At 41.4% G+C, this 25,561-nt stretch overlaps 2 protein-coding genes across 3 annotated transcripts; one reads left to right on the forward strand and one right to left on the reverse strand.

The window, feature by feature from the left end:
- The first annotated feature begins 1,893 nt into the window (after positions 1-1,893).
- On the forward strand, positions 1,894-16,547 carry LOC118416160 (ankyrin repeat and EF-hand domain-containing protein 1-like). Of its 2 annotated transcripts, XM_035821250.1 has the most exons (8): positions 1,894-3,171; positions 7,407-7,606; positions 9,978-10,251; positions 10,586-11,426; positions 11,864-12,090; positions 12,375-12,571; positions 13,614-13,650; positions 14,798-14,932. In XM_035821250.1, the coding sequence occupies exons 1-7, from the start codon at positions 2,784-2,786 to the stop codon at positions 13,647-13,649; spliced, it is 2,163 nt and encodes a 720-aa protein (XP_035677143.1). In that variant the 5' UTR covers positions 1,894-2,783; the 3' UTR covers position 13,650; positions 14,798-14,932. The 2 variants fall into 2 exon arrangements, with proteins under 2 accessions (XP_035677143.1, XP_035677135.1); XM_035821242.1 differs by lacking the exon at positions 13,614-13,650 and having other exon boundaries at positions 1,896-3,171; positions 14,798-16,547.
- A 597-nt stretch (positions 16,548-17,144) lies between these two features.
- LOC118430193 (menin-like) lies at positions 17,145-25,553 on the reverse strand. The gene is made up of 6 exons (XM_035840906.1): positions 25,035-25,553; positions 23,088-23,425; positions 22,822-22,862; positions 22,346-22,510; positions 22,107-22,166; positions 17,145-21,947 (listed from the first exon to the last, which is right to left on the reverse strand). The coding sequence occupies exons 1-6, from the start codon at positions 25,444-25,446 to the stop codon at positions 20,738-20,740; spliced, it is 2,226 nt and encodes a 741-aa protein (XP_035696799.1). The 5' UTR covers positions 25,447-25,553; the 3' UTR covers positions 17,145-20,737.
- Between the last annotated feature and the right edge of the window lie 8 nt (positions 25,554-25,561).

Below are 25,561 nucleotides of genomic sequence, written 5' to 3' on the forward strand. Positions count from 1 at the left end.
TCTTGTTTTTTTTTCAATAAGTCACATACATACATACGTCACATTATTGGGACTAAGAAAAAAATAATTGTGCTTATGAACAGCCCTTTCCTCAAACACATAAATATAAACTATTTATTAAAAGCTCATTCCAATATAACATGAAATACGAGATGCATGGAAAAAGGAAACATACAGTTTAAAAGCACACTACATGTACTAGTATCTTACATCTACCCAAAGTCCTTGATCTAACTTAGACTTTGGTGATGTTTGCCAGGGCTCGAAATTCGTTTTTGGGATTAGGTGCACTGGTGCACCCAGCTTAAAAAATTGGGTGCACCAAAAAATTTTGGGTGCACCACTTAGATTTAAGTAATAACCTAATAATAAAACTTAGTTACAAGCTATCAAATTCTTAAATAAGTACCATGACAGAAATTTTTATCATCTTTCTAACACCTAGATGTCAAGAACATAATGTATACTAGTATACTTTGATATCTTTACATACATAAACCTAAAAAAATATTTGGGTGCACCCTGTGCACCCACAGAAAATAAATGGGTGCACAGCTCCAATTTTGGGTGCACCTGGGTGCACATGCACCCAGTATTTCGAGCCCTGTTGCACATATGAAAAAACAAACAAACTTGGGTCTAGTAACTAGTGCCTAAAGATGGTTTGCAAGAAGTAGGATTGACCAACTAGTTAAGTTGCTGTTGACTTTGACATGATACCTCTGCCCCAATGTCTTTTTGAAAAGAAATGGTATTTTAGATTCTGTCAAAAACCACCAGCAGCCTAAAAGTTTAAAGCTACTGTATTTGGATATAAGCTGTAGATTGTACATGTAGAATCTTATTTTGGCATAAGTTGCACAGTGTAATGATCCAATGGCCAATACTTTCAGATTAGATTGCATTGGAAGGAACAAAATAACTTTCTGCATACAAGAAAGTTCAATTTTATTCCTAGGAATTTGAATGGCCACATAAAAATGACAACAAGGCTGCATACCATCACAAAGCAATTGTTTTTCATTCCTCTGACGCTACCCCCCAAAAAATGGTTCCAAATGTCCACACAGTCACAATGAGACTTTACAAATAACGCTAACGTATTCGAATGCACTGTACTGAAATTAAGAAGGAGCCCTGCAGTTATCTGATATACATGTACATGCAATATGATTTTTCAACATATCGTATTACTTGCTGGACATGAATAGTCGCACGTACATCTTTCTGATTTGTCATGACTGTCTGACCAAGGCCATGACTATTTGACACCTCAGTGTATCCAAGGTTAAAGGTATGCTACGTAATTATCTTTGTGTCCCCCCAAGTTAGACCCTCTTGGCTGTAAGTAACAACTTCCAGGCCTCCAGTAGGCACCCTAGGGGGTGGGCTAATGAGTTTATCACATTTCAGCTGGCTACAGGGGAAGATCAATTTTTTTCCACTTCAGAATAGGATATAATCATGCACTTAGTCTATTTTGTAGGGTATCAATAAGCTGAGGTTACATTCCCTTCAAAACTGCAAGCAATCTTGCAAAGATTACGTTTTTCAAAAACTCTGGTGCAACTGTCATCAGACACCCCACTGTGCAGTCAGGCACACAAGACACTGATAAGCCAGATGTGGGCGTGTTTCCCTAGGAAGCATGGAAGTCCATGTAGGAAGATCACAGTTTGTAGACATCATCTGACATGTTTGTTTGATGCACTGATGTTGCAACTTCTCTCACTGAGCCTTGGTATTCAATGCTAAAGGGTAGACTTAGCTTACTATGTAAAGAAATGGCAGGAAAATCTACTTTTTGTATTGTCCAAATATTACGTAGCATAGCTTTAACCTTGGTGTATCCTATGCACAACTACCATTTATACCTTCTGTCTTGATTACGTTGACATAGCAATTATCAGGATAACTAATGTCCTTAGAAATGTTACTTCAACTATACATTCAGTCCGAAAATTGCATTTCGTCAGGCGAGTCGTACTGTTCCCTGGTTCGTCACGACGACTCCTTGCAAGTCTCAGGCGAACTACACGCAAAGCTGGCGTAGTTTTTCCTCCGGATACTGGCGTGTTTATCACAACTCAGTGTCAACTGTCTTGTCTGTAGTGGTTACTCTCAATCCGTTCAATAGATAAGTTCCTCCCAGTTACCTTTGTGGCTGGAAAAGACCAATGCGAGACCTTTGTTCTTCGCCGCTAAGCTCATAAATACGTAATGACCTGGTGCTTGTCTGGCCGCTCAAGTGGCGTCCAGTCACCTGTTCCTCACCATAGCAACAAAAGTTTACCCGGCTTTGTGTCAGAGGCTGCACGAGAATGGCGGAGTCGACTCCCCTTTCGGGAACAGGCGGCGTATCTTTTACCTTACGTGAATTGTGCACAGTGATCATTTGATTGTCGGACACCGATCCCGTATCCAGCCAGCGGCGCGACGGACACCTGTTCTCGGCCGGGGCGGCAAGGAAACAGGACTCGTACGCGGCCGGGAGTTTTTCACTACGGACCGGCCTAGGCCAGCATGCCAGCACACTCCGCTTAAGTCAACGTTGCCTTGCTCGCGGGCTATGTTTGCCTGGTTTGTTGTCTGTCCTGAATAGGCCACCAACGGCTGATATGTACTGTCTCCTGGACGAATCTCAAACCTTCTATTTTCCTGTGTTTTTAGACTGTTTTGTGTTCATCTTTGAAGGTATGAAGTAACCATATTGAACGAGTCCGTTGCGAACAAGTGTTGTTCCAGAGTGCCCATTGTAACCAACACAGAACACTTCCTGGTTAATGAAAGATTTGGCGCGGCACGGTCCCCACATCGATACCAGGATGCCGGTCGCCACGACGCGCTTAGAACAACTGCAGATCATCAAGCTGCTGCAATGTGTGAGGCTGGAGGATCGCCCACAGATAGAGAAGATGACCATGCAAGGCATCCCCTCCCTCATCAACTACAGCGAGCCGAACCAAGGGGAGTCCGTGCTACACCTGGCAGCCGTCACCAACAACGAGGAACTGGTCAAGTTCCTGCTCGGGCTGGGAGCTCACCCGAACGTGCAGGACTTTGAGGGCAGGACGCCGGTCATGAGAGCCGCCGAGTACGGGCATGACACCACCATGGAAGTCTTAGCCAAGGCTGGTGCCGATATGAAGATCGTGGACAAAAATGGAAGAGGTGAGTTGGAAGAAATAATTTTAAGTTCATCAATGCAAGTTGCGGAAAATGGCATTAACGTTACATCGCAGTTCTAGAATTCCGTCCGCACCAACCTGGTTAATCTAAATTTATATACGATTACCAGTGCTTCGAGAAATGAGACTTGCAGGGTGTTAAGAGTGGTCTGCTAAGTTTTGTATGATTTGAACATTTCTTGCTGAACCGAGAGTGTTTAATTTGGGGCTTGGTCGCAACAACAAAGCAGACATTGGACATACACGTTGTTATCTAATGAGCCTGTCTAATAATAATAATACTGGCGATTGGTACTATCAATCTAGCCTATTTTCTTTGTAGGCCGACACAATTCGGTACAAAATAGTGTGTTATTATGTAAAGTAAGGCCTGCCCTTCGGGACTGACACACCTCCAGACACCTGTTGCTTAGGGCGACCTGTTGGGTAGGGGCGACTCGAGCAGGTCGGTGGTCCGGCGATTTGGGAACCCAAAGGCATGAAGCCTTAGATTCTAGCAAAATCTTAAGCTGTGTATTTTGAGGCTATCACATTTTTGTCCTTTGGAAAATGAGATGGTATGGCAGTATACAGATGAGTAAAAAAATCCACCTTTGGCCAGCAAATGTTTGCTGCACTCACTGTGTCTGGTAATTCACCTGTGCTGTTTGCTCACTTAATTACGTCTAAGGTGCAAATACTCCAATTGATATTGAAGGACAAATAGGTGACTAATTATATACACACATATATGCATGTAATTTCACTGATGGTGTAGTTAATATCTCCTCTGATGTTAGACCCCAAAAAAGGTAAATGTAGCCTTTGACCAGGCACAGTCGTTTTTGAGTATCTGGTGTTGTGCATTTGGTTTTAAAGCTGTGCTAGTTTTGATGTAGTCAGTGATGCAATTATATCTCTGGACAGGCTCAGTTAGCACATGGAGTAGTCTGTTCTGTCATATAAGTGTAGCCTATAGAAAGAAAAAGCTTATGAAACGATTTTGATCCCTTTTCCATATACAACTGATATCCCCTGTTGTAGGCAGGGGGTCAGTAGTCAGCCAGATACAGTATACCCCAGGCTATATACACTCCAGAAAAGGTTTCATGTGGCTTTTGTGCTCCGCCCTTGTCCCTCACTGATAGGGTTTCTACCTGCTGCTATATTTAACCTACTCAGCCAAAGACCTCAAATACCATGAACAAACCAGAATATAGAGATATTACAAAGGAAAAGGAAAGCATCTTTCTTGATTCAGAGAGAGAATAAAAGAATCTCAGACCAATTACATCAAGAATAAATAATTCAGATGGGTGCTGGCAAAATGGCCGTTCCACATTAAGGCAAGTGCTGACATAATAAAAGGGAACGTCTATTTACTGGTCCTTTTGTTTCCCAGTCAATACATGTTGTCAAAATATTTTTGTAGTGATGTATTGCAAAGCCTGGATTATACCCAATACTTCATATTTTGGGGTAGTAAACAGACTTGCTGCTAAAGAACGCCCCCCTCTTTAAGAAACACACGCTATTTAGTGTTAACTCAAGGAGAAAGAAAAAGTATGGACAGTATCAACTTGTTGTGTTTTGTGACAACAGTGAAAAGTTTTTGATCCTGTCAGAGGAGGGCTTGAGCATTTAGAAGGACACCCCAAGTGTGGATAATGGAGAATACAAAGGCCACAAGGACATCTAACATGGAGATAAGAAGGTTATCAAAAACTTGCTCAACCTGGAAGAAAGTCTTTTTATTCCTTCAAGGTTTGACACTTCTTCTAAGCCCCTTTGTGGGGGAACAGGGGATACAGTTACCTAATCTACACTAGAGCACACAAAGATGTACAAGCCATTAAAAAAGGCTTGAACCTGAACCATGCAGCCAGATCCTCTGTGTACCTATTCTTTCAGCATAGTCTGACAAACAAAGTCTGCCTGCTTTCACGGGGCTGAAAACGTTTTTCACTGTAACTCAGCATAACGGCATGTTTTTGTTGCTACACACAACGCTAAACAAATGAAGTAAGAATCTCTGAAGTGTACTCTATACAACTAATATGAAAAGAGGCACTTAAAGTTTGCCATTCAGAGCTTTCCTTCCAGCTAGGAAGAATAGCACTTATTCAGTGTTCTGACACTACATATTGTACCTGTCCAATGTTTCGACTTGCTTTAAGCATAGGTGGGGTGTTTACACTCACAGCAAGATATTTTGTAAAGCTGTAGTTTTGGAGAAATTCAACCATGAAATAGGTCGATTCATGCGAACTGGAAATTGAAACTTGTGGCTCTGAACTGATTTCATGCAGCATGGCTCCTAAGGGAGCATGAAATATTGTGTGTTGACTGCTGAAAGGTAACCATGGCTACAAACGGACACACTTGCTTTTCACATTCCTTCACGATTGGTTGCTGGGGCATGTTGTGCAAAGTTTTCGTTAACTGGAACAAATGGAATGCAGAGGTCTTCTGTGGAAAACAACAGATACTATTTTTTTTTATATTGTTGAATCCAGGATATTGGCAACAAAAAGTACAAGCTTATCATGTGTTAATAACCTATGTCTTTTGTCTTACTTTACATAATTTTTGAAAATCTTTTTTAGTTATACTAATGGAAATTGCAGGTACCAAGTAGCATTGGTAGTCTACATAACACATTCTTTGAGTCAGGATTTTGTGGGCTCATAATGTGCTTTTTTATGGCATATTTGTTCTTTGGTATTTGATTTCTTGTGGCCAGACTCGTAGAACCTACTAAGAACAGCATTTGAATGAAGCTGGTGACATCATTGGGCATAGGTGAAGAGGGATTCAGCAGGTTGATACAGATAAGAATACCATGCAGAAGACAACAATGATAATTGCAAAAATGCCTAGCCAGCAGTAATCTTACCCGGAGGACATCAGATGAAATGTTGTGTTTCTGCCAATTGACTTCAGATAAGACCTAACCCTTCTGAAGGAGAAAATCACGAGTCTTAAGTGACAGTAAATCCCTTAGATATGCCTCATACTATTAGAGGTAGAAAGGATGAGTTGAAGAATGTGAAACCTGGTTGTTTCCACTTTCCAAACGCAAGGAAAAATTTACTTCATATTTCATTCTGATAATGAAGCAGGTTCATTGAAAAAGCAGTTCGAGAAAGGGTAAAAGTTTTACACTCAGTCATAAAATGAAGAAGTCAAACGACAGAAAGTAATGTTGAAAAGCCCAAATAAAGCCAAACCTATGTCTTTCTTAAGTTGACATATTTCAAAAACAGGAAAAGAGAAAGTTGTTTTTTTCCATATCAAAACATGATGTTGCCTTAAAGTTACATTTCAAATCTCTATTGAAAAACACATTCTGAAGTCTCCACACAGACTGGTGGACTGTCCAAACCCTGAGTCAGCGCCAAGGTTTGAAGGACTGCTCTGGAGGATTAACATTGTTGTAGGTCAAACAAATGCGTGGTTGGGAAAGTGGTTCAGGTTGCCAGGAGAGTAGCTAGCAGCCAGCGAGCAATCCACATGTAATGCATTTCGGATTATTTGAGCAGGCCCGAGTTCTGAGGTTTGCCCGGGGTACTGATGTGATTTGTTTGTGATCCCTAACATGTGAGGAATGTGATGGATTGAAGGATTAAGTTGTCACTGCAAAATTGAAGCAGCAACTGAGGCTGCCTTTCACTGCTGCTGCCGGATGCTTTTAAGGCATAAAAAAGATTAGGAAATTAGGCACAATTGAATCAACACTGAGGTAACGTGGTTAAGTGCTCCTGGACTACAAAGACTGGGGGAACAGTTGTTTGGTAGTCATTCTCTCTACGTGATTGTTTTCAATAGCTGTTTGATTACTGTTCGGTAGTTAGGCTAGTGGAGTGAATGGCCAATTCTTCATTTCCTTGCCAAACAGAGTTTAATAAAAAAAGTCCTTGATAAATAATCGTTCCTGGGAAATAAAAAACGTTGCAAAAAGAACCAAGGACTGTTCCAGCAGTGTCTAGCTTTGCTCCAGTTTAAAAAGCATGAAAAGCAACAATCAGGTAGTCAATGTTCACTACACAAGGATATGGTCTAACAGCATACTAGTAGGTTTCCTCTGCCCTAAGATGCAACAATAAAATCTACAATGACATTGTTTCTTTTGATTTTTGTCACATGGCAACATAACTTTGCAAAACAACAGTTTGAACTTTGTAAGACAGAAGTTTCAGTGATGAATGCCTAATTTGTGTTCTTCCTTCCTCCCTGAAGGTATACTGTTCTACTGTATCTGCCCCACCCAACGCCATACCCACTGTCTGGAGATCGCCCTGCAGCACGGAGCCCCAGTCAACAACAAAGCCCACGACGGCAAACCGGTCCTCACAGTGGCCTGCTCCACTGCCACAGAGAATGAGGAGATGTGCATCAAGCTTCTGGAGAAAGGAGCAGATCCCAACATTAAACATGAGGTCAGTTAACATGCACATAGAAGTGAAATGGAAATCTAACTTTATTGGGGGACAAAAGTAAAGATTCTGGAAACAGGATACATGTATCAGAAATTTGTGTAGAAATTTACATTCAAAATCAATGCTACCAGTTTTCAGGCTGCTCCTCCTCCCTACTTATTCATCTGTTCCAGCTCCTGTATGTCAGGAGACTTGTATGCTCTCAGCAACTTACAGTATGAAGCACTTAATATAATGGCTGACTTTCAACTCCCTCACATACCCCTGTGTAGAGACATCTTGTTCAGTAATCCAACCATAACTATAGGTGCGTGAAGTCGTGAACAGCACGCTATAAATCAAACACTGGCTCCTGCCACGGAGGATTTGCTCATGTCAGACTGAACAAATATTGCCTTGTACCAAATGTCAGGTGTGCCTTGGGACTTTGAACACAGAACTGAAAGGTATTATTCATATCTTTGTTAACATGGCATGGTCAAGCCCTAAGAACAAATAACGACTTACAGAGACTAAATGTACAAAGTGAATTAGTCAGCTGCTATTGTGAAGGTAAGGATAAAGCACAGTGCTTGACATTTTGAAACAGATATAAGAAACTGATTACCCAGAAAAACTGCAGTTATAATTTATGATCAATATTCCTCAATAAAACATCAATAAAGTCATTACTTTGGCCACTTAAGTACTTAATGCACTTGTCTAATGTAACAGTTATACTGATGTATAAATCACTGAGCTTACAAATTTTAACATTATATGGCATTTGAAAGTTTGCTCGAGTCATGAAATCACACAATTTTCCAACATGCCCTTTGAGAATGTCTAACACAGGTCAAAAACATGTAATCTTCCTTAGCAGTGTAAACCCAGTCAAAAGCACTGTAATGTGTTGTGGTAAAAGTACCCAGGTAGATCACTAACCCTTTTGAAATACTACACCATCAATTTGCCCCAATTATTCCATCACTATTGTTCAGCACATTTCGGTCTCATCTTGTTACATGGTGCTTATGCTCCAGAAAAATAACATTCCTGTTACTTTCTAAAGGCTGCTTATTGAATAACAGGCTAAATGGACTTGGGATAATATGGACGCACATGGTACTTTAAAGTAAGGAGCGGTATAGCAGTTTTTTTAGCAAATTCGTTATGACATTTACCTAGTACCATTCTATGTTTCTGAACTTCTAAGGATCTCTGCCATTTTGTCACACAGCAAACTGGAATATGTTGTCAGTACACACAAACATTTACTGTCATTATCTTTGGTTGTTTTGATGATTGTGTTGGAGAGAGGTCAACCTTAGGTTCTAATAGAATGCCTTTGAGATTTTCCTTCTGTAATGCTAGTTACTATATTTGGAAAATGTCTGTCAATTTGATATCCACAAATACCCATTTTTTTAAAACAGCGGACATAAGCTATCACACGGATAAAGGTGAAGTAGCATAAGACATCAGTTGCCTAGCAGTCGTGCATACATAAGCTTCTATCCATCGCTACTCCTAATCTTTCTGAGCTTCCAGTTGCGAATGACGACGTAGTACCAAACAGTCCTGAGCTTTTAAGTTCAGACAGGTCAGACGTCTGCTGTCGGCTGCATGGGTCCCGAAGGGCTACACAAACTTGACATTAATGCACCATTAGTATTCTCTACCCTAACAAAGCATGCTTTGACATTATTATCTATTGAGGGCCATTAAACTTTTATATTGGCTGTGACAAGTTAAAACCAGCATTGTTCATAAGAACATACATCATCAGGAATTCTGCTTCTACTATTTCAATTCTATTCTGATGAATTTACAATAGTTTTTTAGAGGTTGGGTAATGTGTGGCAAGAAACTGATAATTCAGCCCAGATAGATGCCTGCAAAACGTGACAAGGCATAATATGTGGTACTGAAAACAATAGGCCCACTTAATATAATTATGTCATGGTCTCTGTTAAAAATTGGTAACAGTCTAAAAGAGCTCATACAAGATCATTTAGAATGCTACACCTTACAAATTGTTGACAGAGATAAATCAGGCCTGTAGTGGCCTGCTGTCTTCAATGTAAAGACAGCTAATTGTGCAGTCTGTTGTATTACAAAATCTGTTATGGCAACCAGTGGTAACACATTGTACAATGCATCTGGTGGATGTCAGTTATCCAAATTTGGAGGCTTAGAATCTTGTGAATTGTGTCAGAAAGAAGCCAAGTTAAGCACTGTTAACCAGGACAGGACTGTAATCCATTGAAGAAGATGGTTGAAAATTCGGTGAGTCCATTCCTTGCATGGGAAAGTAGTCAACCATTTTCCATAAGATTGTGTGTAAATGTCCTTGGTGCTGAATGGCCTTCCTGTTATGTTCCACATGTAGTTGATGGGCACCACTCCTCTGATGGAGGCAGCTGGTGCAGGGAGCGCCGCCGTGGTCAGGTGCATCCTGCAGAAGGGAGGAGACGTGAACGCTGTGGACAGGAAGGGTCACCACGCTGCACACAGGGCCGCCACAGGGGGGTTCTTTGACGTGCTGAAGGTCATGGCCGCCTTTGGTGCAGACTTTAACCAGGTGGCTTCAGACGGCAATACGCCCATCCACTATGCTGCTAGAGGAGGACATGACAGTTGCTGCAAGTTCCTGGCACAAAGAGGTGAGGACATTGTCAGCATTTTATTCTTAGACTAATAAAACCAGAGTTCCATCTTTGCTTTTGTCAAAATGCTGTCCAGAGAATTAATAGTTTGGGTTGTAATTTGGCCTGACAAGCGATCTGCTGCCGAGTGCCTGTGACACTGATGTGAATATAATGGGAAGATTATTACAGGTACATTGTATCTTGAAGGAGATGCCCTGTTGGAATCACTACTGATTGCAGGGAAAGTATCCTTGCAATACTTCTTCTCTTGGTTATATCTGTTTACTGTACAGATACCAACAACAGCCTGTAACTGTAAGTTACTAAACTATGTCTATTTTCCAAACAGGCTGCCCGCCAAAGTTGAAGAACAGTGATGGCATGACACCAAGGGCCATTGCTAAGGAAGCAGGCAGCAAGGCATCAGGAAAAGAACTCAGGAAGGCAGAAAATGCCTATGCCAAGTACTCCAAACCTGGCATGAAAAACCCTAATGCCCCTTGGATGGTATTTCTGTATGATTGGTGTGTGGAAAGACAGGACGACCTTATAGCAGAATTTTCAAAACTATACACTGGAGATGATGAAAAGGACTACAAAGTCAACAAGGAAGACTTCATCCAGGTGTTGAAAAGGCTGAAAGCACCAATTCCTGATGACGACCATATGAAGAAACTTGTGACGGAGCATGATAAGACTAGGGAAGGGGTTATTGACACAAAGGTGTTCCTATCAGGGAAGCAGTTCCTCTCCAAAACCTACCTTATGTCTAGTTATGAACCCAAATCTAAGAAGAAGAAAAAGGGAGGGAAGAAGGGTAGGAAGAAGGGAGGAAAGACAAAGATCTATGTTCCAATCTGTACTCTGCCTGAAGGCCCCCGGATGCCTGGTGGTGCTCCTCCTGCTCACCTGATCCCACGGGCCACTCACTGGACAGACACGGGGAGGTTTGACCGGGACCACCCCCCGCAGCACCCCCTACAGGACGACTCCTGGTGGTACCTGCAGCATCCACAGAAAACCTACATCAACATCAGTGAAGCTGCAAAACTGGGAGACATAGAGTCACTGAAACAAGCCTTCCAGAACAACTATCCTGTGGACACCAGAGACAAGTATTTCAAGACCCCTTTGATGTGTGCAGCAGCCCATGGTCACATTGAAATTACCAAGTATCTCCTGGAGATGGGGTAAGCTGAATTTTCATCATTTACTACTAGCATTTAAGAATTTTGGACATTGTTGCAGTCCACTACAGATTAATACCAAAAAGACTTTCTTATTGGACAAAACCTTACTTCACAAAATGGGTAAAATTGGTGATTCTGTCAGCAGATATCCCAATCAGAGTCCGTAAATCTAAAGATACATTATAAGATAAATATTCATTAGAACTTTTCAACTTTGATACATGTCGCTTTGAGGTCAATGGAATGACTTGAAATTTATAATTCATGACAGAGACTCTGTCAACAGAGAAACTGATTGCAATCTCTACCAATAGCATTGGCAATTCTGCCAGATTGCAATTTTTATTCCAACATATATGACAGCTGATATGACTGGCCTCACCAGTACATCATTAGAGATCAGATACTGAAAAGCATATTCTTGTCTTTAAATCCAGTGCCAGCGTTAATGCAGTAGACAACTTCCGCTGGACACCCCTGCACCACGCCTGCCACGGGGGCCAGGTGGACGTGGTGACGACCCTGGTGAGCGCTGGGGCCGACATCGACGCACAGACCATGAACGGGGCCACACCTCTGATGAGGGCCATCGAGTGCTCCAACGAACCCATTGTGAGTTTCCTGATTGAGCAGGGAGTCAACATGAGGAAGGAAAACAAGAAAGGTGAGTTACTTCAAGAAGTGATGATCAAAAACAGGTATCTGACAGGAAATGGCTTAACTGACACCTCTTTGCTTCAACAAAATTAAGCTGCAAACGACAGGGTGCATGATGACGATGTCCATCATAACTGATGAAGGCCTTCACTTTTCCTTGGCAAGATAAGCAAAAGGTAGCATACACAGCAGGCATCTGATTCATAGTTCTTGTTCATCAGAAGCAGCTATTGTTTGTAAATCAGTGACATTTCTACAGTACTTACAAGGTTTGGTGCCATCTTGTTTCAGAACACAATGCGTTGGATACTGCCAAGGAATGGGCCGATCCCCGGGTGCTGTCGATCGTGCAGGCTAAGTTTGACTCTCTGCCTGCCCCGAAGAAGAAGAAGGGCGGTCGGGCAGCAAAGAAGAGCCCCGCCACACGGCCACAGACGGTTCCTCCCATTCCCTACGGGAAAGGTGACGGGCCTGATGGAGGGAAGAAGGTAAAAAAGACTGTGAGGTTTCTCCTGCCACCCATCACAACACATACTATATACCACATTCACCAGCACAAACCTGTGGAAAAGAAAGCTAAGAAGAGGCTTCGCAAGTTTCCTTCCAAATTCCAACCAGGCCCCCATCTCACCACCCTGGTGTCCGTGTACAGTCCTTATAGAGACCCGTCTCTCTTGGCTTTGAGAAGGACAGTTTTGCACCAGCTCCAAATGTCCTTTTATGATTAACAATACACAGCTTAGTCAAAGAGTCTGGAGCTTAAGTTGGCCTGATAATTTGAACAAACAAAAAATACAAAGTTGTCCACTTTGACTAAGCCTCTCCCTGCAGCTGAAGACATACTCTTCAGAAGTTGCACATACTTTCATTTTGTGTGCAGTGATGTATAAATACCTGCTTAAACTTAAATATTAACAATTGTATCAGTATTGTGGTTTGAGCTAGAAATAAGTTTTTTTTCCAAATGAAACTTTCAATTTCTAGATGACAGAACATAATAAACAGACTGACTCAACTAACCTGCCGATAATGTATTGAGTTTTATCCACCATGATATTGTGCCACTAACCCTGGGTGATTCCTTAACCACAATCACAATAAAGTCAAGGCATTGACAAACTAACAGGATAAATCTTCATTGTGGTGGTCACTAAACAATATAGCAAATGAAGATAGTGCCTCCTTTGCTGTTTTAAAAAGGACAACAAATATCTGAATGTTTTCTGTAAGAACACTTGTCATTTACAGAACAACAATGACCTAAAAATCCACTACCAGCATGATCACAGCTGCATGTTTGAGCCAAATCACCAAGAACTGCAGCTGCTTTTCCAACTGGCTTCTCTTCATTTTATCTAATGCACAACAGTGTAAACATTTGGGTTTCATTTACTCACCATATTGCTGCACAAAGATGCCACTGCAATTAAAAGATTTTTTTGATGAGGCAAGGCAGACACTATCTCACCCACCTTCATTCTATCAATTTGTAATACTCATCAGCAACATCTTTATCCTATCATGCCCCAGGAGGAAGCGAAGATCCATAAAGTCACATTTGAATAAGGTAATAAGGTAACAGAAAACTGATGAATACCAAACTAACCACGTGTGGTAGATTAAGGTTGCTTACTCACCAACTTTTGACAACCATGTGGTGACTACTACATGTATGTTGTCGAGAGTAATGTTACCAGGATGACTTCAGGTGTTGTCAGGTGTCTAGACTCACTAACAAACAAAAAGAGCATTTCTATACAATGAAAAGTTTAGCAATGACACTAGGCACTAGACTAAAATAATGTTGAGCTACAAGAGGAGAGAATCAGTAGCAGGTTAGAGATTTTGAAGTGATGCCTCATGGTATGTGACTGACACTGGACAGACTTGTGACAGGAGAAACTGCATAACGATACAAGCTACAGATGAAAACTGAACCAGCTCATCCGACTGACAACATCACTGAATTCCTGTGACATCTGACTGACAGACATATTATGACAGTCACTGCATTACCAGCAAACATCAGGGAAGTATAAAGGTTCCTAGATAGAGGAGGTAGCTTTAGTTGTAGCGTCTACTTAAAAATGGCTGCCTGTCAGAGCAATTATCACACTTACTCTACCAATTAAGACAATTAATATGCAAAGCAGTAGAATAGTTATGTAGCGTTACAATCCTAACTTAAGGTGAAGTACATGGTGACTTCATACATGTAGTTGAGTGGAGTGTGCTGTGGGGTTTCATTTTGATCATAACCTGTTGGCAGTCAGACCATTTGTAATTTGTATTTACTCTGTGTACACTAACCTTTTGTTTTGCTTTGATAGCATACTTACCTTTTGTTTTGAATGTACTTTTAAAATCTTACATTCATAGATCTGAAACATTATTTATTACATGTTTCAATGTTCCACTACTGCAAATTATGTAATAATAAAGGTACATGTAAAACGTTGTTTATAAAGTAAAGACAATTTGCCAATGTTATCAAACCTTGACATATTCGAGGTGGTTCTATTTTTGCAGTATCTCTCAACCATGAAATCATGACACCGAAATGTGTTTTTGTATTGTTTTGACCACCAAAATCAAAATACTGCAAAAGAACATCTTTTCGCTCTTGCCACAAAACCAAATCACTGTTAAATTAATGAATTGACAGTATACCAGGAATGTAGGAAACATTTACTTACTGCGTTCTATTTGTCCAGTCCCCAGAACTAGGTAAGGTGAAGGACATGGTGCCGGAGTTCATGCCTCCGCTGCAGACGCCTCCTCCCCGGTCAGCTGACAGGAGAAGCTCCGTCATCCGCGTGCAGTCCAGCATGGCGGGGCGTATCGAGGAGCGGGAGGACATCCAGTACGAACCCAAGAAGGTGTGGACCAACCAGCCCACTAAAGACGAGCTGCTACTGAAGAAGGACACGGAGAGGACCAGGTGGGGGTATGAACTGGACTTCCCCAACTACAAACCTCCCTTCCAGAAGAACATCGCCTCAAGGGTGGAGTTATTTGGTGGGCCAGAAGACTGAGAACTACTACAGTACTATCATTGATTAAGTCACATTCGCCATAGATCGTTGTTTTGATGCTGTAGAATTTTCAAGCAGGCTGTGACAAAACCAACCATCGACATGAATCGAAGACAGCCTTTTCTGTGACTATACAGATGAATCTTATAGTATAAGTGCATACTGCCCCAGGAATATCCATTCATGCAACAATCTCTTGACGCATGTGACTGGGCCCTGTGGGGTATCTCAAATTAAAAAATTTAAGACTACATGAAATATTATATATCTTCGATGTGGAAATTATCAACTTGAAGAATAAAGTACAGTATTTTGTAAGATAAATGAGATTACTCCAAGATTAAATAATTGGATCATAACATCAATGGTCTTCCAACTGCTGTTTATGTTGAGATTATAGGCAACTTGAGGTCTACAGGAGTGTGGCAATTGGCTATTGAATTTAAGATTATTAAGCATTTGTTAGCACAAGCAGGTTACAACCTCCTTGGTACTAGTACAACTGGCTCAGGATGTGTGCAAGTATTCATGTCAGAGATTGTTTGACAATGTATTTTAAAATTAAAATCTGTTTAGAGGTAAATCAAGAGTGTATATCAAATGTTAAAGAATTTAAATCTGAATAGCTATGACAGCATATTGTGCAATACACAATGTAGGCACAAGCCTAGGGAGTGATTTCTGAATGGCTGAATTTTTCTTTGAAAAGTGATGTAACTACAGTATATTTTCATCTTGTCAAAATTCCCACAACTTAATTTCCTTCAAAGAGAGAAGTGGAAACAGTGTCAAATGTTTACCTAATACTGCCAACATGTGTGCTCATCTTCTTCCAGCTCAGTTGAGTCTTTCCAAGGATCAATAACCTGAAACAGAAAATCTGGATTTTCTTGAGATTTAGTGTAAAATTCAGGCCCGACCCAGTGGAACTTTACAACAGCTTAAGAGTTTGCTCAATACTTTTTGAACCATACACATTTCTCAAGTACTTGTATGTTGTTTGGGCTGTAGTAGAATTTTCCTTCTCTTCTAATGATGAATACAGGTACAATACTCTGATATTATGTTGAACAATGACAGGACTTAGCTTGTATGCTAACAGTTTTGTGTTTTTGAGATACCATTAGCCAATCAAGGAAAATATAACTTTTGTAGAACACCCACATAGTGCAGGAACAGTGATGAAAAAGAGCAATGAAAATGACAAGTCTGTTACTGTTCTAATGATTTATGTGTTAAGGCTTATATCTTACATGTTGCTTAACTTTTATTACATTTACTAAGGATGTTAAAACTCCTTGCATTTACCAAACACGGTTCTTTCTTCTCATTTACATTCTATGTACAGCTTGTTTGAGATTATAATTATGGATGATTGATCTTCAAGTTTGAATAAACATTCTTGCTGGACATGATTAAGAATTCTCATGCTGCATTTGCATTGATAAGACATTACAATGTCCTTGACCCTCCCATTGCCTGTTTAGGTGGGGCAGTGTAGCACTGCACCTAGTGGAGTACAGTGGAACTGCACCCTAGCCAAGGAGGTTATATCCTTGCCCTAGCATAACAGTAACTGTAGTTGATGGCAACAGTAGTAATGATTAAGCTAGTCCAAACTCAGTTTAAGTTGTCATCATCTCAGAGGTGAAGGTTAATGTGCTTCTAATAGGTCTATGAATATAAGTAGAACCATGAAATATGCAAAAAATAATGGATTTTCATGTTATCTTGGTGTGTGTGACTTTGAGTGCACATGCACCTGCGCAAACCTAGAGTACCTTGGCCTCACCTAAGTGTTTACATCTTGGATCAAAGATTCAGAATTTCAGATCCAACACTTAAAAAGAATTAACCATTCTCCTTCATTATCAAATACCAGTAGGCACTTTCTCAAGTGCTGTCATAAGCTTTGAACATGATGAAAAGGAGCCGTCCCGTACATCTCATCTATAGGCAATGTAAAGACTTTGGTCATGATCTCGGGGACTCTTGAATAGTCGGAAATAACTTCAAACAAACAACATTTAGTGAAGCTGAAAGTTTAATTACATGTACATGTACAGTCATGGTGAAACTTTGGATGTGTCTACTTCTGACTTGCTGCTGACTGCAAGGTTCCTCATGGATTAACAGACCACACTAACTCTATCCCTTGGTTCCACAACAAAAGTATGACTTGTGCTCAGTTGGTGTCTTGTGAGGTTGGCATAGTATACGAATTGTGCAAAACATTGCACCTTATGGTTGAGAGTTCTTAGCTCAACAGTCTCCCAAACCAGCCCCAGAACCTGACAATAGAATATAACCAGAGTGTTCTTACAATTAATTCCAATGAGAAACTTGCAAGTCACATTGTATTACATACAGCAAGAAGAAATGAATCCAAACAACAGTAGTGCAACAATTAGAACATGGAAACTTCAAAAATTCCCTGCCAATGAAAGCTAACCATCGGAGCCTAACAGTATGAACAAGTTGTGAGTGGTGTCTTACAGCCTGAATCTGACCAGTGCAACAAATTGGCAATTGCCTAGCAATGATCTGTAGACACCTAGAATAAAGGTGTATGTACAATCAGCATTAGGCATGACAATGAGATGCACTTAATTTCCAAGCAGATGTTGCAAAGAAAATAGCAAGGTCAGAGAAGCCCAACCAGTCAGAAAACAAGTGTTCCACTGTAACATCTGCTTGCAGACTAAGATGCACTGACACTTCCCAATCTTGGCTGCAGAACATGAGAAATATAACAGTTACATGCTCCTGTTTCTCCAATAGATTATATAACAAATCTGCAGTACATCAATACATTATATGGGACCAAGCAAGAACAACATTATTCTTTCTACCAGTAGTACCTTGTGTAGTATACTGACACTATACAGAACATAATGGTGCTCAAGAGCCTGATATGCAACTCATATTTCCCTACAGTTTGTTACATGTAAGTGGTAAGATTTAACAGTGCATGCACACAATAATAGTGGCTCTATCCTGTTCTTGTAACAAATGCATTAAATGTTTATAATTATATACCATTTAAATATATGGATATGCTGCAGGTATGTATTTAACACAATCCAATATCATTTGGCCAAATATCATCACTTTTTTCAAGTGCACATTTTAGAGCAGTGTCAAGCAAAGAAAAAAAAACATTCATTAAAACTATGAATCATTATCATTATCAATTTTTCAGATTCCATGAAAAAAATCTACAAGTATGAAATGAAACATTTCCATGGAAAGCCACTTTTCCCATAGAAGCATTGGCAAATTGTGCTTTTCAATGATGACATTATTCTCATTAAGTTGACAGACAGAAATGTGGACATAGCTTTGGCCACTTATTTTGGATTGTGTTATACACGTCTATTTTCTTATTTCATCATGACATAATTCCTGGCTGCTACCTCCCTAACAACATTGAGCAACGCTGCTGTGACTGTCTGTGGAAATTTTCAGGAAACTTTTCCCCCTTAACTATCTCCGTGCTGTGGTTCAATGTACCAAACTTTGCGTTTGTAACCAGTATAACTGAAGTTAGCAGGGACAAGATCGAAAGAGTGCTAGATTGGCTTGGTGTAAGATAGCTGATCATGAATGATGGTCCAGACATATTTACTCGACATGCTACTGTACATGAACTTTTGGATACTACAATCTTACATGTTAAGTGACAACTAACGTAAAACACAACACAACACAGTAATCTAGACATAATACATAATACATCTTGCAGCTTTTAGAAATAATTTATGACCAAATCTACTCAGTTTTTACTTCTCCATCTCTGTACATAATTACATTCTTATATCTTTTGATTCTGACTCACAAAAATAGTTGCACTCTCTCCTCTGCTTGTGATCAGATAATTATCAAATTTATGCTTCTTTCTCATCAAGCAGTCTTCAAAGCTAACTCTACACTAAGATGACTTGACTTCCTTTCCTATTGATGCTGAAGTACACATGTATGTCTAACACATTCACAGGAGGGTATCTATAAATGTAACGTTTCAGAACTGTCTTTGACCAATGTGCAAATCCTAATTTTATAAAATAAAATCTAAGGTTACATATATTTCTTATTTCATACATTTAAATTCATTTCCTCTTTTTTCTCTTCTTTCTTTCACTAACCAAAAATGGTCTGGACAGTAAACAATTGCAAATATACAGAAAATCCAACCATTTCTTGGGGGGGAATTCTACAGTTAAGAATATTGCTTGAATATTTTATAAACCAAGAAAAAATTGATCTCAAAATTCAAAGAGCATGCATGAGAGTTTGGCAAAATACACTTACTAGTACCAGTATCAGAATATTTCCTTTGTTTCTTATGTACTTATGTTTTTGTATACCGTAAACTGAAAACATTGGGATTCAAGAATTAAGTTTTCCACTACCATCAGTATTTTTCCCAGCCATCAGAAAGTGCATGAAGAATGGATTAGGGCTGCTGATCATAATAGGATAATGTTGTTGCTAATCACTACATGAAACTTCTCCAAACTTTTTGGATGTTTGTTAATGTACCATAGCATCACAATCCCTATGCAGAGTAAATTATAAGGATTTTCCCATTCTTCTACATTTGAATCTTCTACAATGGCAATAGAAAATGCTCTACCCTGTTTTCTTTTGTACCATGGGAGACTACTGTCTACTCCTGACACCAATCTACATCATGTACATCTTTGGTATCGTCTCGTTCTGGAATGTCAATCAGTTGGATTATGTAAGACAAGGAATAAACACTATCTTCAGACCAAACTGGCCACTTCAAGAGTTGTACCTTTAACACTGGCCTATCATATAGAGTGTTGTTGACTGCTGCTGGATAATGTACACCAAGGACATACTCAGGAATTGGCAGGAAGAAATAGGTAAAATTGTAAAAAGCTTCAGCATTTTTTTAAAATTAAGATGTACTTGATTTTCAGCTACACAACCAAAGGGATTTTACCTGTTATGGTAAGCCTTTTAGCTACCTTCCTTTGGGCTTCATTCTATTCAATACTTCTTGGATGTTTTGTCTTTTGATGTACAAGGGAAGGGTGTGGCTTGGAGCATGGCTGAGTCTATACCCCGCTCATCTTTCTTTGTTACTTTATGTTGAGGGTAGCTAAAAGGTAACTTAACTGTCAACTGATGAAATCTCTTTCGTTGTGTTGCTGTTGATGGTAAAAAAAAGGTTGCCCAATCCAATCCTAGTTTGAAGTCAATGGTTGAAATCCTTGGTGGACAGGTCCTAAATCAAACTTAACCCTTCTTGTAGTTGTTTACCCATCTCTTTCTAGTACAAGTATAATGTATATTACAAAAAAACATCCCTCTGGTAATGTAGTTTTCTGTTCTGTACAGTGCTTAGTTGTTTGTGCTTGAGACATTGGTTCCATTATACAGGAACACAGAGTTCCGTTGTTACCATTTCATGCATACGTAGGTTTGTCAAGAGAAGCAAGAGATATGTTTCTGTGAGCAGGACCCAGTCCTGTACACCATTGTTCCCATTCATTTTGTTTGGCTGTGCCTACCTGTGCACAGGGATCATAAGGACAATCCAACAACTAATGGCCCCTTTGATGATAATAGTCCACCTGATGCACAAACTTACTCTCTCCTTGGTCGCCGTCTGGAGCTCCCATAGTCAAAGTCACCACTCATTCTGGACCTCTTGACCACCTGCACCTGCGACTGCGCGGTCAGCTGCAGCTTGATTGCACTGGCGTTCAGCTTCCCCGTGGAGGTCAGCAGCTCCTTCAGCCCCTTCATCTTTGCACTGGAGAACTTGACGATCGGGAGGGGAGGCATGGGAACCTTGAATTTGTCATCCTCCGTCGTACCGAGAACGGGCGCGGCATTGCCCCGACTCGCGGCGTCTCCCTGGCCCTGCGATGTCTGGAAAGCCATCTCTGCAGGGCTCTCCGCTTTCAACACAGACTCCATGGTCATGCCCGGAAAGGGGTTGCCATTGGACCGCTGACTGAGGAACTCGCTCACGTCGGGTCGGGAGTCCGCCGTGCGCGTGGCGAAGGGACTACAGCTGCGCTCCAGCCCCCCCAGCAGGTACTCTGGGTTCAGGATGTTCTCCCCGCACTTGGCCGCCAAGTCAGCAATGTTCGGGTGTGGCGCCTCGTTCTGCGAGTCCGGGTCCACTTTCGAGGCCAGGCTCTCAATAGTGGACAGCAAGGTCTCATTGGTTAACCTGGTATTGCCACTGTGCTCCTGTCTGTTCTGTGAATCTGCCTTCCCTTTCCCCTCCTTCCCCTTCAGCACTACCCCATTCTTCTCACCTTTGCCTTTTGCGATGGCCCTACTGCCTTTTGACCCACGACCTCTACCTTTCTTTGGCTCCTCCTTCTCCTCTGTCTTACTTTCTTCTTTATCTTTGTCCTTCTCCCCTTCCTCCTCCTCTTCCTCTTCATCTTTTAACACTTCCCCTTGATCTCCTATTAAGAGGATGTTCAACTTTGACCTGACTTGAGGTGAGAAGCTGTTTATAGATTGCACAATGTGCTTGGCCCATCCAATGTGAAGGACTGGCGTTGAGCTCCCTTCTTCCCATTGGCAGATGCCGTCGTACAACTGCAGCAGGTAAGCAAAACATTCTGGGTCATTCAGCAACGGTGACAGTGGTACTGCCACTGGGGTGGACCGTCCGTTTGACTTCTCTGAAGAGTCGTCAGTGCTGGAGGCGGGAGATAGCGCAGGTGACTGCAAGGTTGACAAGCTAACCGACTTCAGCATGTTTGGAATGAGCTCGTGAGCGATCTCAAGGAACTCCTTGTAAATTTCTTCATCTTCACGGTTGTAGTTGTAGCTATGGGCCAAGAAAATGACACAATGAACTGGCTTTCTTGTTGCCATTTTATTCTGAAAACCATTTCTAAACATTTCATCTCGATACCAAGAGACAATCACCACCAAAAGAAGAACATTTGATCATGTCACACCATCTTATCACAGACTCAACACTTACCTTCTGATGACATTAGCTGCTTGAGCCCAGCAATGAAGAGCATCTTTGAACTGACCACGCCTGAAAGCAATAATTTCAGAGTTAGGAGATCCTGTGCTCTAACATGGGACAATGAAGGTACATACAGATATTCAAAAGATACAACCACCATTCCACCAACAGTAAGTGTGTGAGGCAGCACATGTATATAATGACACAAAAGGTATTCAAAATATTTGGACCATGGTAAGAAAGCCTACCTGTAATAGTGGCCACCAAGGTATGTATATGGGTAGACATGCTGGTTGTTGTAGTACACCTTGCCAGCATGGATACCTTCATGGAACAGCTGAATAGGAGGTGGTTTGTCTGGGGTGGGGTCGATCTCCTCTAAATCAGCCAGGTTCCCCAGAGCCATGGGATACCTTTCAGAGGAAAACCATGAAAAATGAATCACATACTGGAGACGCAGGGCCAACCTGCTTCAGATTTGTCCAGTTCACACAATACGTCTTTGTGTAACTGTTGATACATTGACTTGCAGTTGAAATGGTCTAAATTTCAACTCTCTTTGAAACATAAATGCCTTCCATGAATATTGCTTATTTAATTTATTAAAAAACAGGTAACAACACACTCACCTATGGGACTTTTGCATCACCTGGGTGGCTACAAATGTTGTGTGCTTTAAGAATTAAGATGACAAAATAGGGTAAACAAAAGAAGGAAGTCTTACTTTCGTAGATGCCCCATCTCATACAGCAACCAAAGCAGCTCCTATAGTGGGAACAGGACAAGTGGCAACGTCACAAGTAGGTCACAGATAGTAATGCTCACTGCTGGATACATAGTTTAACTTTACTAAATTGTACACAGACAGTGTGGCTGAGATTCAGTCAGAGTAAGGTTAGTTAAGTCCCTGACTTGCCCCTACCTATAACCAGTGCCAAATTTGGCCAGCTGGTCTATAGAGCCCAAACAAGTGTCTGTACAAAGACGTACCTGTTGCAGTGATGCCATCTCAATGCTGTCTGTGTGTGAGTCTATGGATGGATTGATGGCTGACACCATGGCTGCCACCTCCATGCTCCTGGTACACTGCACAGGAAAACCATACAGATACAGCCAGCTCTTCTCCGCCACACCCACACTGATGGGCTGCCCTCTCTTGTCCTCGTTCCCCTTCCCGTGCCAGGTCACCTCTGCTGTCTCTGCACCCTTGTCCCCAAAGGTTACCCAGGCATGGTCTTCAGACAGGGCCAGGTGGACATCCTTGTAGCCGAGCACCTGGCAGGCAGCGACCACAGCAAATGCAACCCCGAAACAGTCCAGGCGATTTCCTATTAACACACAGGAACAAATGAATCAATATTACAAAAACAAAAACTACAAGTCAACTAACAATCCATAAATATCACCTCCCCAAAGAACTATGATGGGCATAATGACATTAAAGCAAACTGAATCCAGTTCAAATCCATCATCATCATCATCATCTCTCTTCGTGCTATGTAATGGTAAACAATTACACAAGTAATAACATACAACAGCCAAAGGGACCAAACATAGAGTCCCTTTTCTGTTCCCTTTTTTGGCAATAACTCAAAAGGCATATTGACCAAGTGACTCACAATGTAGAATACATTTGACTTCGGGCAGAGAAGAGGATGAGTCAGTCATGCCCATCAAGTTTTTTTTTTAAATCATCGTCAAAGATGATCGTCACCAGCATCTAGTTACATCCCATCTCCATTTAAGTCAGCTAAGGTGTAAATCTGAAGTCTCCAAAATGTATCTAGCTTCCAGGTCAAACATAATATACATACACATACACCATGTACACACAGACACGCATGCTTTTTTTTTTCTTCATCAGCTTTTATTACAGATAATAGTCTATTACAAAGTCAGTTTAAATTCAATGGATTGGCACGTGGTGATTTATTGACACGTTATAGTAACGTTACAAGTCTATAATTTAGCCATTTACTGCGTGATTGTACCTGCCTATTTGCACATTATCACTGAGGAAGTTACCCATCACGCTTTGTTAGCACAGTTCCTCGGCAACCTATCAGAGGACATTAACCAACCAGCAACCTCACTTCCAGTTGGCAAATGGCATACTTGGCAAACTTCCAAGACATCAGGTATGTAAAATTGTATAGTCTGGGCAGATTGAAATGCAAATAACGGACAGGCGTGCTATTTCCGCACAGCAGGACAGAGGCCGTGGCACCTGGTATGCATGACATATGAGGCCTGTTTATTGACACTTTGCCATTATTACGAGGTGAATTGTCCAAAAAAAGTATGGCAGGGTGCCTGTCGTACAGCTCTCCACTTACATGACCCCCTGAAGTGATGCATCAAGCATAGCCAGATGGCCATGTTGGCTGAGATACATGTTGGAATACAGATGTAAACAATGACTCTCAATTGGTATGTGTACTATGCATAATGCATGTCAAGGTACACTGACTCAGAGTCCTACCTTGCTAGAAATTGGCTGGTGATGTCATCAATGAATCATGGGCTGGGTCTAATTACATGCAATAAATAATGGGAAGTCCCTACCAACTTGCATGACAAATGAGGCACAGATAGAAGGAAACCAAATGTTCCCTCTTAGGCAGGCCATGACAACCGCTGCTTATGTACAGTTTTGTGTCTACCAATTTCCATGACAAGCATGAAACCGTTATGTTAACCTACTGCCCCACATTTGCTATTGTTATGAATCATCAGGTAACGGTAGCGAAAACGCACTGGTTTGGAACAAATGACATAACAGACAATGTCAAGGCACTATGAGTTCGGCATACCGCTGCCATGGCTCCATTTGAAGAACTGACACCCCCTCTAGCAAATCCAGTGCTGGGTAACGCCCCCTGCCCCCCTCCCCCTTGGTGCCATGCATGCGCATGTCGTAAACAACGGCAACGTTACCTGTGAGATAGCTGTAGAGGGACTGCAGATGCGCTCTGTCGGTATGGTACGACCGTGACAGCGAGCTCCATATCACGTCTGACACCTTTTTGACGAGGTCCCGTGTTGCCACCCCGTGCGTGAACAGGCTTAGATCGACAGACCCTTTGATCTGACAGACGAACTTGTGGTACAGAGCCTCCACTGGAGCCAGCTCCACTACCGGGAAGATCGGCTCCAAATTAGCCCCGCTATCTACCTTGTTTAGAGCCCTGTTGTTGGTCAGGACATTCTCAATATACCCCAGGGTGACAGAGAGCAATGCAAGATTGGGCTCCACGCTGCATGACAGTTGCGATCGAAAGAGTTCCACGACGGATTTTATGTCCTGCAAAGGGAAGTGGCGTTTATCCTCATCTCGAAAGCCCGCCATGTTGAGTGAAATTGCTCACTGCGTCAGCGCGCGCAAAACTATTCGAATCAACGGCACAGTCTACTTGACAAAGTGGGGGTGATGTTACTTAGCTATTCACAAGAAATAAATACAA

Source organism: Branchiostoma floridae, chromosome 1 (assembly GCF_000003815.2).
Source record: "Branchiostoma floridae strain S238N-H82 chromosome 1, Bfl_VNyyK, whole genome shotgun sequence".
NCBI classification, from domain to species: Eukaryota; Metazoa; Chordata; class Leptocardii; order Amphioxiformes; family Branchiostomatidae; genus Branchiostoma; species Branchiostoma floridae.